We start from the raw sequence: 14,680 nt of genomic DNA, 5'->3' as shown, positions 1-14,680 counted from the left end.
TTTTGTAAAGATGACACCAAATTATGAGGCTTAAAAAGTGCAATTAAAAAAAAATTTAATTCATCAGTGTTTGATCTTTATTTATCTCCTTAAGTGCATCAGAAAGTCTTTGTTCATTTTTGTATTCTGAGTTCTCGTCTTATCAATCCATGTCGTTAATTCTGTTCAAAACTATGCACATCATTAGTCTAGTTTTCTTCCATGGCGTTATTGATGATCTTTTGTCAAGGACAGAACACACAAAAAAAATATCGTGCATACACCCAGATGCCATAAAGCAGGGATTTTCAACCTGTGGATCGCGACCCATTTAAGGGTCGAATGACAATTTTCCAGGGTTCGCCTGAGACCCACAGGAACAAAATACTATTTTCTCTAAAAAGAAACTTGACACTGTAAAAAATCTATTGTTAGTTACTATTTTGTTTTGTATTTTGTGTACTATCATTGGTATTTACGTATAGATGATTTTAAAAAAAAACTGAAACAGAATCATTTCTAGCATTGTAATCGTCGCAGCATTAACATTTGTAACAGTTTCAATGACTGTCAAACAAACGGCTCATCGAAATGCAAAATTGCGCTATTGCAGAATCAAAGGTAATGTTTCTATGGCGAAAATGTACCCACGTTATTAAAAAGCACACCCGTTTATTACCCAGTAATATGCCATTATATTATTGTAGATTATATTTTTATAATGAGATAACCCAGTTGCATCCATGGCGCGAAGGGGGTTCAATGAACCCGGGCCCACGACCATTAGGGGCCTAGAGACGCTGGTGTTGGAACCAGTTGGGGCTTACATGAGAACTTGGGGATGATATCAAAGTGAAAAGTAATTGCAATTTTGTCAAAAAAAAAAAAAAAAAAAGATTATAGAGCGTGTAACACGTTACACGAAGCTTTCGATTTGTCGTATTCCTTTTATTGTAGACTGACTAACTAACGTGAATAGCAATTATACTTTCCATGAAATAATAATGATACTCTAATACTTTAATGATATCCAAAGGAGCACAAATAATGGCATCAATTTCAATAGATATTTAATACACAAAACACAAGTCCAGGATAACAGAAACAACCGATTACCAATTTAACTCTATCATACAGGAAAACTCATTCAAAACATCACATTCATGTCTGGGGAAAATAAACAAAGGCATATAACTCTTTCATACTTAAATAGTAACAAAGAAATAACACATTTGTTCTCATCATACCTGCTCCTGACAAAATTCAATTAATAATAATTTACCCTTGTTTCGCGGATTGCATTTTCGTAGAGTAAGTTACTACTTTCACCAGGTTTCTGGTAATGGCCATCCATTTCTATGATTTATGGTTAACGAGGATGACATGTGGACAGTACAAACCCCTTTACTTTTCCCCATCTAATGTCGGGCACACATGGGAGCTCGGTGGACTCAGAGGCATCCTAAAAAATACAAGTAAACACAACTCTGCTTAAGTCGGGTTTAAAACCTCGAAGCCACTTCATAGCTAAGCCAAGCTGTGTTCAAGCGTACTTAGCCTTTCGCCCACGCTTCATAACTTTTTTTTCTTTATGCTGTTGTGGCACGATTTGGATTTTGGCGGGAAAACTTCTGGATTCGGAATGTAAACACTAATGACTTCTGACAAGCATTTAGTAATGTTGGCGTTAGTATCTGAAGTAGAGATTTAGCTTGATGACATTCGACGACTCTTTTGTTATTCTTTAACTTCTTGGTCGACATTCACTATGAGCGTCAATTAACTTATATTGTGGGTCTTTAGTCTGTGTTATTTCATTTTTGTTATTTGAGTGTTACTTTGACTTATCTGCCTAACACACAGCGGAAGTATTTCAGGAATTTGGGGAGCGGGGGTAGAGAGAGTTTGGTCAAGAAAATATTGATGTGTTGCACAGAAAAATGGAGGGAACGACAATGACAGTTGGGTCTATATGGATAGTCCTGATAGTCACGAAAAAAAAAATTGGCACAGCTGCTAAATATTCAATTTACTGTCCTCGTCCAATGTTAGTGAAAAAGCATTAACTATGTTTTATCACACTCACATCTGCAATATTTTAAGTTTTAATATGACTGCATGGTATGGCAAACTGAGCATAAGAAATAAAAATAAACTCCATAGAATACTAAATGCTGCTGGTAAAGTTATTGGCAAAAAACAAATCCCATATGGGCAGCTGTTTGAGACAAACATCTATAAAAAAAACTAATAGATTCTAGAAATAAAGAATCACCCTTTGGGTCAGGATTTTGTGATTTTACCATCACAAAAGAGATACAAGACACCGATAGCAAAGACAAACAGACACAAACACTCTTTTGTTCCCCTGGCAATCAAATCATTAAATAGAAACAATTTGATTTAAACTTTTTCCACATGTAAGCTATGAGTGAGACAGGTATGAATGTACATTTTTTTTTTAGTAACAATGTTTTGTTTGGTGTAATGCACAAATTGTAAGACAAATTTCCTTATGGACAATAAAGATTATTATTATAAAAGAACGAGTATTCATTCTCTGGCGAAGCCAGGGTCGAATTTCGTTAAAGGGAAACAAAATTCATCGCAGTCCCTTTATCAGTTTCCACCGAGGAATTTTCTGGTGATGTGGCAGGTCTGCAGAAGTATCACCCTCTGACAGGCAACGAGAATGTTCCTAGGAATGCCAAGGGCCTTAAAGGTATCTGTGAGGTCAGTTGTTATTATCCCCTCGGCTGATATGACAGTGGGGTATATTGTTGTTTTAGATAATTTCCATAAACGCTTAATCTCCAAGCCAAGGTTCCCATATTTTCGTTGTTTTTCCAGCTCTGTTTTTTTGTTAATTTTGAGATAGTGGTACGGCGATGTCAATAATGGTAGCGGCCTTTTCTTTTTTAGCGATGAGCAGCTAATCAGGGCGATTAAAATCTACCGTTTTGTCAGTCAAGATAGGCCTATCACAGTACAGTAGATGATGGATAGACTCGAGTACCTCTTGTGGTGAGTATTATTATTATTATTATCAATATTATTTGTATTATTATTATTTGTATTATTTTTTTAATTATTATTTTATTATCATTATTATTAAAATTACTCAAGGATCATTCTGTTTCTTTCATTTTCAAGTTTTCCTAACATTGTCGCGGCATACATGTTCTGTTTGACTTTGCGTCAATTTGTTCAGTATTAGGTCATGCTCAAAGTTTCGATTGATTAAAAATTATTTAAGAATTTTAATAACAGAAATCAAAGTTGGCTTCACTTGGTGTTCTTTCAATTGAACTAGAAACAGCAACAAGCTAATAATAGTTGCATTAGTTTCTAACTTTGCTTTTTAAAAGGCCAGAAATATTTAAGTAAATAAATGTTAGATCAATAGTTTTACACCTAGAAGTATTTTTGTAATGTAAATGTGTACAATGAGAAAAGAACTTATATGTTTGTTCATTGGAAACACATTTAAGTCGTTTAATTCTAAGACGTTTTACCAACATTGAATTTTAAGACACTATCACTGAATCAAATGTAATGACATTATTACTTATTTAAAAAAAAGGTACGCCTATTTCATTGGAATGTCATTTGATACCGATAAACTCAAAATACTCAATTGTTTTGGCATACACTGAATCCTATTGGGGGAGGAGGGGCCCACCAAGATATTCTTGAACCTGGGCCAATGTGTACCTTGCTACGCCACTGAAATAACCTTTAACATATAACATTAGCGAAAACACAGATAAATTTACGGCTGGGGGGTCGCCACATAGTGAAAAATTGTAAAAAGGGGTCGGGGAACTCAAAAGGTTGAGAATCACTGTTCTAAAATTTCCACCACCTCTCGATACCCTAGTTAAAAATAAATAACTTTTTTTTTGAATACCAGATAATATCTGCGAAATGAAAATTTAACACAAGTAGTTTTAAAAGACTTGACTTAGTCCTTTTGCTCAGTGGAGCAAAAGGCCGTATTTGACCATCTGACTTTGTTCTGGGCAATATCCCTCAGTTGGGTCCATGTCAATCCTGCCTCTTGGTCTACCACTCTCCTTTATGTTTGCTTTGGCCACCCAGTCTTTCTCTTCCCTTGTAGGTTTCAATTTAAAGACTGTTTTCTGTTGTTCTTTGGCGTTGTGTTCCCAATCCATCTTTATTTGCGTGGTTTGATTTCTTGTTCTATTTTTGTTTGCTATGAGTTATTTCTCACTGGATGTAGTTTGAAAATTTGTTAAGCAATCTGACACCAATTATATTACGCATATAGGCACAGACACTATACCCTCGTCAAAATGATTTTTTGAATCTTCACCTCCATCTTATCTCTGCCTGTGGTCCAGTCTGAGGCATAGGCCACCAACCAACCAGTTTCTTCCAGGCGTCTTGGTTCCGAGCAAGTCTCTCCAACCGAGATCAATTATTATAGAAGGCCTGAACACTAATCTAAACGTAATAACCTTGCAAGAAAAATGACTCATACATCCAGAACAAAGATATGGACTTGGCTATGTTGACTTTTGTATATTCAGATCTTGTTGGTATTATTAGACTATGTTTATTTAGTAAACTGTGTTATGTTTGACTTGGTTAGTCTTCTGGTATGTTGAAATAATCTCGCTAGAGCATTCTATGTAGACAAGAGAAAAAAATGTTTTCTGCTGAAATAGTTTAACAAAAGGGTGGAGGGGTAGTCAACCATAAGCGTTGTTCCTATATGTATATCTACTCCCAACAAAGATAAACAAACAAAAATTTAAAAAATCTACATAATTAAAGTTAATGCAAATATATATATATATATATATATATATATATATATATATATATATATATATATATATATATATATAAAAGAAATAAAATGTATGTATACTAGTATATATATGAACGATTTTATTTAAATTTTAATTTCAATTGCTTAATTATAAGAATATGTTTTGTTTCTAAGGTTATGAATTGATTTATTATATTACAACGATAACTAACATTCATCTTAATTTTCATTCTCTATGGCAGGACTATGTAAGATTTATAATGTATTTTTACATGATAATAAAGTGCCTATTATGCGCTGTCGATTACTTCGTAGAAATGGTTGTCTTGATCATTCTGGCGTTTCCGTAACCTTCTACAGATGACTGATAAAAAAAAGGATGAAAAAAAAAAAAGGGAAACAAAATGCACATAGCTCGGAATTCTATTGAAAGAAACAAAAGAATCTAAATCATTGTAATATATGAAATTTATTTCGACATATCATTTGCAATGAATATATATATATATATATATATATATATATATATATATATATATATATATATGTAATATATATGTATGTATTTAGACAATAAATTATAATAAAGTATAAATATATAAACGCAAAAAGTGTCAGAGTTTTTTGCAAGATGTATTGTACCTACCAAGTTTATGTACAACGAGTCCTAAGGACACAAGCATTACACAAGTTAAGCTAATCGTTACAAATGCGTGCTCGTTAATTAAATCTGTTGATTCAGAAGATTCCTCATGAGACGTCTTATCTGACAAAGAAATAATTTAAAAAAGATATTAATTTCCTCTCTCTCTTCATTTCCCTATCTATCTATCTATCTATCTATCTATCTATCTATCTATCTATCTATCTATCTATCTATCTATATCTATATATCTATCTATCTATCTATTTCTATATCTATATCTATCTATCTATCTATCTATCATATGTGCGTGTATATGTGATTGCATAATGTGTGTGAGTGGGTTTGTGTGAGGGGGATTGTAAGGATACATTATTTTTATAATACACATATGTAATACAAATTGTAATTTTGGATGTTGAGAAAGATATAGGTTAAAAATTAACTAGGATTAAAAATAGTTGCAAGTGTATAAAGAAAAGACGATATATTCCTATGTAAAATGATGAAAGTTATTTTTAATAAGAAAAACGTCCTGTAAAGTGTCTAATGTTTGATGATCGAGCAGCTGAATTCCAAATCGTATCATAATAGTATGTAGATAGATGTGTAAAATTCAAGCTTTTTAAAATTTCATTCTTGGAACATCTAATTGTAGCACACACACTTTATTTAGCTCTTAGATAGGGTAACTTAGTTCCTTCTTGATTCTCACTTGATGTTTTGGTAATTATCTCTAAATCGTGACTCGCAAGCTGAAAAGCGAGCAGCTGAAACTTGTATCTGAAGTATACGAAGTAAACTGTGTTGTTATGTCAAAATTAGCGTTGGAAGTTTGGTCTTGGCGGCCTTTGCATTAAAGTCATCCTGATAAGTTCAAGTAAACAAATAGGCCATCAAAATTGTAGTGTTCACAAGTGTCGAGCCAAAACCTTTGAGTTCCTTGACAAAAGGAAAGGTAAGGAGGCATGGATTAAATAAAACCCTCTGTCCGGGAGCACATCAACCTTTTAGGCTCGGTGACCCCTTTTTACCATCCCCCACTCTGCCGCGACCCCCCCCCCCCCCCCGCCAACACACACACAGCAATAGAAGAATAGACAATAACAATCCATTTTTTTCGATGGTCTTATGTGACCCCTGGCAAATCGTCAATCGACCCCCAAAGGGGTCGCGACCCACAGGTTGATAACCCCTGTGTTAGAGTCTAGATTTTCAATCGATCACCTCGTTTTTGTGGTAAATTCTACATTTAACAGCCTTTAATGCCAATAAACCAGTTTACATTTTGGTCCAATGTTTTCAGTTTATGTGGAATTCATTAGAAACTTTTTGAGAAGCAGAAAATAGGTGTAGGCAATATAAACTCCGTGGTGCAAATGTTAAATACCAACCTTCTGTTACTAATTTCGTAAACAGAGTGCTCTCTAATGGAAGGTTCATGTTCACCGTCTTTTGTTCTGCCTCAGGGGTAGTATCAACGAACTCTCGTACAGTACATAAAGTGTGTGTTTCAATTCCGTGTTGTTCTAGATAGAGAGATATTTTTAAGATGAAGCAAAATAGGCTGCACAAAAAATATAATAATATTAATAGGGGATAAACTGATAAGGAATTCATCAATTATAAACATACACATCTGGACAACATGGTTTAGTGATTTTTTTTACAAAACTCTGGTAAAAAGGCTGTACGCGTTATTTCTCACACATCCAATGTCGGATCAAGCTGAAACTTCGCACAATTATTTCGTTTACCTGACAAAAAAAAAAAATAAGAATAAAAAAAAAACACAATATATCAAGTATATCAAGGGAAAATAATCGTGTCTCGAGACTTAAAAATGCCACTGATTAAACTGTATGACTAGATTGAGATTGACACATGAAATGATTTAATTATCTTCTTAGTTGTTGTTTTTAAAATTAACATCTGTAATCTATAAGATAAGAAGACATGATTTGTTTTTGTCAAACTCAGCCTTGGAGTCTTCCGAAGGGAGGGGCAAGAGTTGGGGGGGGGGGGGGAGGGATTAGTATTCTTGAACTCTTTACTGTCTCTACTTTCCTACGCCTCTGAAACACATTTTTTTTTGTTTTTTTTCGCTTTTTATCATCTCAGACCAACGCTTCACTACATTCCAGAAGAACATTCAGGCAGGCCCGTTCAAAACTTTTGTAGATTGGTTTGCCATTTTTACTATCGTGTTTTTAATTGTTATTTTATAAGAACGCATTGAGCTTGACGCTTGTTAACAGCACTACATATAGTACTATAATTTTATTATTGTATCTGCAAAGCGAAAAATGAGAATTTTTATCAGCTTAATAAAATCATCTCACAAATGCTGCGGGACAAACATTTGAGACTCAAAGAAAAGCCATAAGTGAAGACGGTCGCCAAAGACGGAAAGAAAACTTAAATAGATCGCCAACTTACAACGGCTTTGTCCGCACGAGATGTGGGGAAATATCCAGGTCGCAACTGAGTTTGCTTAGCCAGGTGAAACTCTGCACTCATCTTCTATCTTCGGATACGAAGACATTGACATAATTATAGGCCTAATTATACCATCGCATCTTTTTTGGTCACACTAAACATTGTATTTACAATTAAATGAAATGAATTACCTATTAGGTTGTAGTGCAAAGACTTAACTTCTCCATAGTTCAAGTCCTGCGGTGTGTTAGTAACATTTGGGTACATTGTGACGTTAACGCCCAATTCCTTTGGAGCTAAGTTCGAAATATTTATAGATATAAAACATGTTGACCGAAAATAGGAGCTGGTATCTTCCAAGAATGATTCGTGTGTGTAATCTATACGTACTAGCTCATGTGTTGAATCCTTTTTAAGAAAAAAATAAAAAGCTTTTCAATCATCAACAGTGAAGAACAAAAGTTTTACTAATTATAATAAACTGCATCAGTATATATCATGGGCGTAGCCAGGATTTTTTTTTCCGGGGGGGGGGGAAGGAAAAATCCCCCCCTCCCTTGCGAAAACAAAATTATATGTATTTATGTGTGTGTGTGTACATAATTTTTATTACATTCTGACCCTTCATTCTTTCGGAAGACGTTTATTGTGCCCTAGAATAGGTTCTTCCATGAGTTAGTGGAAAAATTGTAGATTCCTTGCCATTACTAGCAAGGGGGTCTGGGGGAGCGCTAGCAGCTCCCCCAACGCGGGGCGAAGCCCCGCCACCAAGCACTATTTCTGGTATTGAAAGCCAACAAAATGCATATTCGGAAGTATCTACACTGCATTTTCCTGCTATTAAAAAGCTTTATTTCAAAAACCTAATGTGCTATTCTTACTGACTTACACCCTCCCGCGTCGATCGGAGCATTTGACGTCCAGCTGTTTCCATAAAAATCTGTCACTGGTAATGTCTAAAGCCTCTTCCCACCTGCCATGAGGACTATGAATGAGTGGCGTCAAGTTGTACTAGGATATCATTGCAACTATTCTTATGCGTAATTGATTTTGTCGGAGAACATGTCCCGCAAACCTCATGCGTCGCTCTCTCACAATCTTACTAAGGGGTCGACTCCCAGTTCAGCATAGGATTTCCTTGATTTAGACCCGATCTCTATAACTGACTCCTAAAATGTCTTAGCCATCTTTGTTGAGCCACATTTAGTGTTTTTCAATTTCGGCAGATGACTATTCACTGCAGTTTATTAATGGAGCCCAGCCACTGGTAAAAATGTGTAACCTCTCTTGAATACGCTCTTGGAATTAAGTGACTGTAGTTTGCTTTAGATTTTATATCGAAAAGAGAAGTTTTATCGTCAAAATCAACTGTTGTTGTTTTTTTTACCTCAAAATGCTCTGTAGGGGGATCTTAAACTCAAAACCATCTGGAGTGGTTTTAAACTTTAAAAAAAAAAGCGATCTGTAGAAGAGGGGTTTAAACTCAAAACTCCCCATTGACTTGGCTACGCTCAAATAATTTAAGTGTGTAATTTGCTTTCTTTTTATATTGAAGAGGTATTTTTAGCATCAAACCCCTCTGAATTGGGGGTTTAAACTCAAAACCCCTTTTGGCAACGCTCATAGCATTTTGAGTGCGTAATTTGCTTTTTTTTTTCTTACACTGAAGATGTATTTTTTTATCCTCAAACCTCCCTGGCGGGGGATTTAAACTCAAAACCCCTTTGGCTACGCTCATATATTTTAGAGTGAGTAATTTGCTTTTATTTATATTGAAGAGGTACTTTTTAGCTTCAAACTCCACTGGAGTGGAGTTTAAACTGAAAACCCCTTTGACTACACTCATAACATTTTGAGTGTATAAATTGCTTTGTTTTTATTATTAAAGAGGCATTTTTTACCTTCAAACCACGCTGAAGTGGGGTTTAAACTTAAATCTGAGCCAAAAGCCATTTAGCTACGCTCATAATATTTTGAGTGCGTAATTAGCTTTTTTTTATATTCAAGAGGGGGTTTATCGTAAATTGTAGAGGAAGTTTTAAAATTAAAATCTTCCTTAACTGTGCTCTTGGAATTAGGGGATTTTCGTTTGCATTTTTTTTTGTTTTGTTTTATAGAAGAGGGGGAGTTAACTGCAAAAACCCCAGGTATAGGATTTAAAACTCAATACCCCTGGTAGGGGGTTTTAAACTCAAAACCCCTGGTAGGGTTTTTTAAACTCGAACCCCCCTGGTAGGGGTTTTTAAACTCGAACCCCCCTGGTAGGGGTTTTTAAACTCGAACCCCCTGGTAGGATGTTTTAAACTCAAAACACCCTGGTAGGGGATTTTAAACTCAAAACCCCTTTGGTTGTGCTGGGGCAAGTGATGGTTTAGTATTAAAAATTCACCTAAAATAAAGCAAAAAATCAGTCATTAAATTCCGACTCCCCCCCTTCGGGGGGGGGGGGGATTTCATTTCGGAGGGGGGGGGGTTTGAACCCCCAAAACCCCCCCCTGGCTACGCCCATGGTATCTATGTATAGTATTATTACATACCTTTGATAATCTAACTACGCATAGAGCTTGTGGGAATGTTTTATGAGTGTTGCATCGAACGTCTAGTATTGCACCGTTGAGTTTAGCCTGACACCAAATGTCTTGTGGTTGGACTAAAATTATATAAATCGTGTTTTAAAACAAACAAATGTAAATGCTTGTTTAAAAATTGTTACAACATGAAAAAATGGCAATAAACTTAGCAAAAGTATTGATTTCAAAATAATCATAGTCTATAACAATGGTCCTCAACCTTTATAGCTCTGCTGCCCTTATAAAACTGTTCACCACAATATTTCGATCATAGTCGTACGTTTTTTTTTTCATTGGCCTGTGTAAAATGTATATTTAAAACAAAGTCCACATTGTAGGTTTCTGAATCTTTTCTCTTACTATTGCAGCATTACTTTTCCATAAAACGTAAGATGTATACACATGTTTTAAAGAGCGTGGTATGTCAACAAGTTAATAAGTGTGGGTCATTCTTGAATTCATAAAATGCGTATAACAGATGAATAACATCATGAACTTCAATCTTCTTAAAGAAAGCTCAATGTGTTTTCTTGATTTTTTCATTTATTTATTTAAAAATTTTAATCATTATCCACAAAACAAGATTTTTGCATCACAGTTTAAATCAACTAAAAGATGACAATGGATAAACGGGCTAGATTCGAACTTCAGATAGTCGTGATGACAGCCAAAAGAGCGGGGAGACATTACGACATAAATGCAGAAACGAGACAAAAAGTGAAAGTCAACTCAAAGTTGTCAATACTTTACTAAGGATAAAGTTCTTTTTTAGCGGCCCCCGAAAGTGGAAAAGACGCTATTAGTTTTGTGTGAAATGTCTGTCCGTCCGTCCCGTTTAGATCTCGTAAACTAGAGAAGATATTGAAAATCCGACATCACAATATTTTAGACCATTCAAAGTTTTGATGCAACGGCTACTTTTTTTTTCTGAAAGTGAAAAATCTAATTTTTAAAATCAGTTATGCAAGCAGTTTTTTTAATGAGAAAAAGCTAATTAGTATGCATCATAAGTTAGACCTAATTTAGCAAATAGTAATCTTATAAATTTAATTTTTATGAACATTTTTTTTATTGCGGATTTTTTTTTTTTTTTTGAGGATTCGAATAAGAGATTGAGCCTTTTTCAAAACAATTAGATCATAAGACTTAGGCCAGGGGAGGCGCGGTGGCTGAGCGGTAAAGCGCTTGGCTTCCGAACCGGGGGTCCCGGGTTTGAATCCTGGTGAAGACTGGGATTTTCAACTTTGGAATCTTTGGGCGCCTCTGAGTCCACTCAGCTCTAATGGGTACCTGACATTAGTTGGGGAAAAGTAAAGGCGGTTGGTCGTTGTGCTGGCTACATGACACCCTCCTTAACCGTAGTCCACAAAAACAGATGAACTTTACATCACCTGCCCTATAGACCACAAAAACAGATGAAGTTTACATCACCTGCCCTATAGACCACAAGGTCTGAAAGGGTAACTAGTTAGGCCAGGTTTACATCTAACTTTACATTCACTTTCACCTATCCTTTGATCTGCTGGACCGTTGGGGCACTACACAAGATCTGTTAACCTTTTTTCTCCATTCTTATCTCTCATTTGTCTGATATAATTTCATTCGGATGTTCTTTCTGAAAATATTGAAGACTGCCTGGGTGGACCACTTCGGGGGCCGATTTTGAGTTTGTGTTTCCACACAAACTGTCTTTTGTAACCTTGTTTTTTTTTAGATTTTTAATTTTGATTTTCGCAAGACATGGAAAGGCAGTGAGAAAAAAAGTAAATTACATGTTTGCTTTTACTGTTTAATGCATTTAGTTCGAGAAAAGGCATTTACTTACCAAATGTTTTCAGATAACAGTTGAGCTCGGGAGATTGATACAATCTACCATTATGTAAATAATTGGTTCTCCAGTTTCCTTGATCGTGCCTTGTGACATTGCGAATCGTGAGTCGAATCGAAATCATACCATCAAGAACTCTGGAAACATCAGTTTGAGCAATCGTCTCGAAATAGTCAATGAAGGAGGAGTCTGTATCGCCAACGGACACCACCACTTCATCTCTCATTATTTGTAACTCAGACAGGTCAAAGAGTCTTTGAATCAATTGGAAATCAAAAGTGTAGGTATTGGTTTCTTGAGCAGGCATACACATATCAATAACTGAAAATGACACCGATGTTCTTAAGGAGACGACAAAGACTAAACCTATTTTTTAATGTTGAAATACTTTTAAATATTTTTCTATAGCGAATCTTTCAAGCTTATAGAATGCTTATTGTGCTATAGTTTGTAATCTTTTGTTTTTTGACTAGTCGGGGAGGGGGTACATGTGAGAATTCTGCCCATTAACAAATCTGCTTGAGTCATGATGCGAGCTCGAAATCGCTTAATCGTTAGCAATTCATTTCAGCCACACAATTAGATGTTTTGTAATGAATATTATTACAATTTATTTCCACTAAAAGTTTCCTTAACAATTTTGTGATAATAAGGCGGAAAATTTTAATGGTCCTAATATGTGATATATGTTTTAGATCTTTGTTATTGGTCAACCGTAAACGTGACAGCTATTGTAGCAAATATCATGCCGAAATACTTGTCTTCCTTTTTACATAGCCTACATAAACTCACTATGTCGGTCTGTCTGTCTGTCTGTCCAGTACAAATTTTAAACACGTTATTTCTTTTACTTCCCTTTTTTTTTTAGATCAAGTTGAAACCTTGGACAATTATTTCAAACAAAACATGAATCAATCAAAAGATTAACCAATTAGTTATTGTAATAGTGTTAATTGATTAAAGTTGTTTTACATCGGAAAGTGCAAATAAATCTTACAATATTGAAATATATGACTTTAAAAATGAACTTTTCCCCTTCAAACAAGCTTTTGTTTTGTTTTAAGCATTTTTATATGCTTGTTTCTTTATAAATTTAAGGAAAAGATTTCTAAAGAACAACAAAAAAGGGGTTGTTTACATTGTATTTATAAAGAATCATATTTTAACAGGGATGACAATCTCACCTAACCGCACCGGGTGACACCGACCCAAGCGACGCCACTGGCTGTAGCTATTAATGCACTTCTTAAACGAATCAAGAGAAATGTATAACAAACCTTGACTTACAGAAGGATCTGTAAGGTGAGACAGCACATAGAGCATCAGCGTTGAAATTTCAATAAAATCCATCCGTGTAGTCTTTATTCTAGTCTTATGATTAGGTGGATATTATAACAGTAAAAGGAGTCACGTGTCATCAAGAAGCTCAATACATTCCTTTGATTTCCTACCAAGATCTTTTAGGACTGCCGAGGAGAGCAAGATAGTTGTGTCAGATTACAACAAAACGTTACATATCTACAAATCGATAATATTAGATTGTTTCTATTGACGATACAAGTTTAGGCAATGGTTTTTATTTCCTAGAAAAAAATGTGCTAAGATTTTAATATACATTTGGATATTTCTTTGAAAAGTTTTTTTTTTTATTTTTCAGTCCTTATCTTATTCAGTATCTGTTAGTTCCTAGTTACTGTAACAATATTTATGTAACATGCTATTTGCTTCTAAGCGTCCAAAGTAAAATAAAACTTACAAATAATAGGCCCCTATAGTACAATAAGACAAATTACTATAGTAGTTTTGATTAATTATACAAAGTCACTCTATATGGTATTTACATAAATAGATATATCATCATTAGATGCTAGAAGCCAAGTGGTCTGAGTGTCATATGAATATTTAGCCACAAAATTCATGATATAAAATATAATACATAAAGTTATCTACTTACATTATCCATACGGAATACACAAATATGTACACAAATAATGCAGTATATAAATGCAAATATATATATATATATATATATATATATATATATATATATATATATATATATATATATATATATATATATATATATATATATATACAACTAAGTAAAATGGTTCTCAAGCACTTTACTAAGTTACATACCACCAATCCAAAGTGTAAGAAATAGGGGGATGAAAATATGTAGAGCTCAAGCAAGAGATCTCAGCAGGTCTTGAGCGTAAATGAAATCTCGGACTGAGAAGTTTGTCCATTTAAAGATGGGTAGGAGGTGGAACAAGGGCGGTGGGGCGATAAGCGCAAATGTGATGTAGACTATCAGGCGTCTTCCATAAAGGATTCCCCGCTTGAACGAGGTGAAAGTTGACATTGAGTGAATTAAAAGACCAGGAAATCGGTCGGCTCGCGTCCCCCTTTCTTCCAGCCCA

The 14,680-nt window shown here is 34.8% G+C and overlaps 2 protein-coding genes across 5 annotated transcripts in view; one reads left to right on the top strand and one right to left on the bottom strand.

Annotated features, from left to right (window-relative positions):
* The window catches only part of LOC106061406 (uncharacterized), an 83,340-nt gene that overhangs the window by 50,621 nt on the left and 18,039 nt on the right, over nucleotides 1–14,680 (top strand). The gene's annotated exons all lie outside the window — the stretch shown is intronic.
* On the bottom strand, nucleotides 4,612–14,540 carry LOC129922760 (uncharacterized). Of its 4 annotated transcripts, none has more exons than XM_056009727.1 (8): nucleotides 13,535–13,777; nucleotides 12,255–12,578; nucleotides 10,397–10,509; nucleotides 8,051–8,267; nucleotides 6,815–6,949; nucleotides 5,424–5,543; nucleotides 5,050–5,141; nucleotides 4,612–4,630 (listed from the first exon to the last, which is right to left on the bottom strand). In XM_056009727.1, exons 1-7 carry the CDS (start codon nucleotides 13,605–13,607, stop codon nucleotides 5,068–5,070), a joined length of 1,056 nt encoding a protein of 351 aa, XP_055865702.1. In that variant the 5' UTR covers nucleotides 13,608–13,777; the 3' UTR covers nucleotides 4,612–4,630; nucleotides 5,050–5,067. The 4 variants fall into 4 exon arrangements, with proteins under 4 accessions (XP_055865702.1, XP_055865701.1, XP_055865700.1 ...); XM_056009726.1 differs by lacking the exon at nucleotides 4,612–4,630 and adding an exon at nucleotides 14,397–14,540 and having other exon boundaries at nucleotides 4,912–5,141; nucleotides 13,535–13,723; XM_056009725.1 differs by lacking the exon at nucleotides 4,612–4,630 and having other exon boundaries at nucleotides 4,912–5,141.

The sequence above is a fragment of the Biomphalaria glabrata genome, chromosome 14 (genome assembly GCF_947242115.1).
Source record: "Biomphalaria glabrata chromosome 14, xgBioGlab47.1, whole genome shotgun sequence".
Classification (NCBI taxonomy): domain Eukaryota; kingdom Metazoa; phylum Mollusca; class Gastropoda; family Planorbidae; genus Biomphalaria; species Biomphalaria glabrata.
The sequence above is the reverse complement of the archived record's forward strand: the minus strand, read 5'-3'. Positions and strand labels throughout refer to the sequence as shown.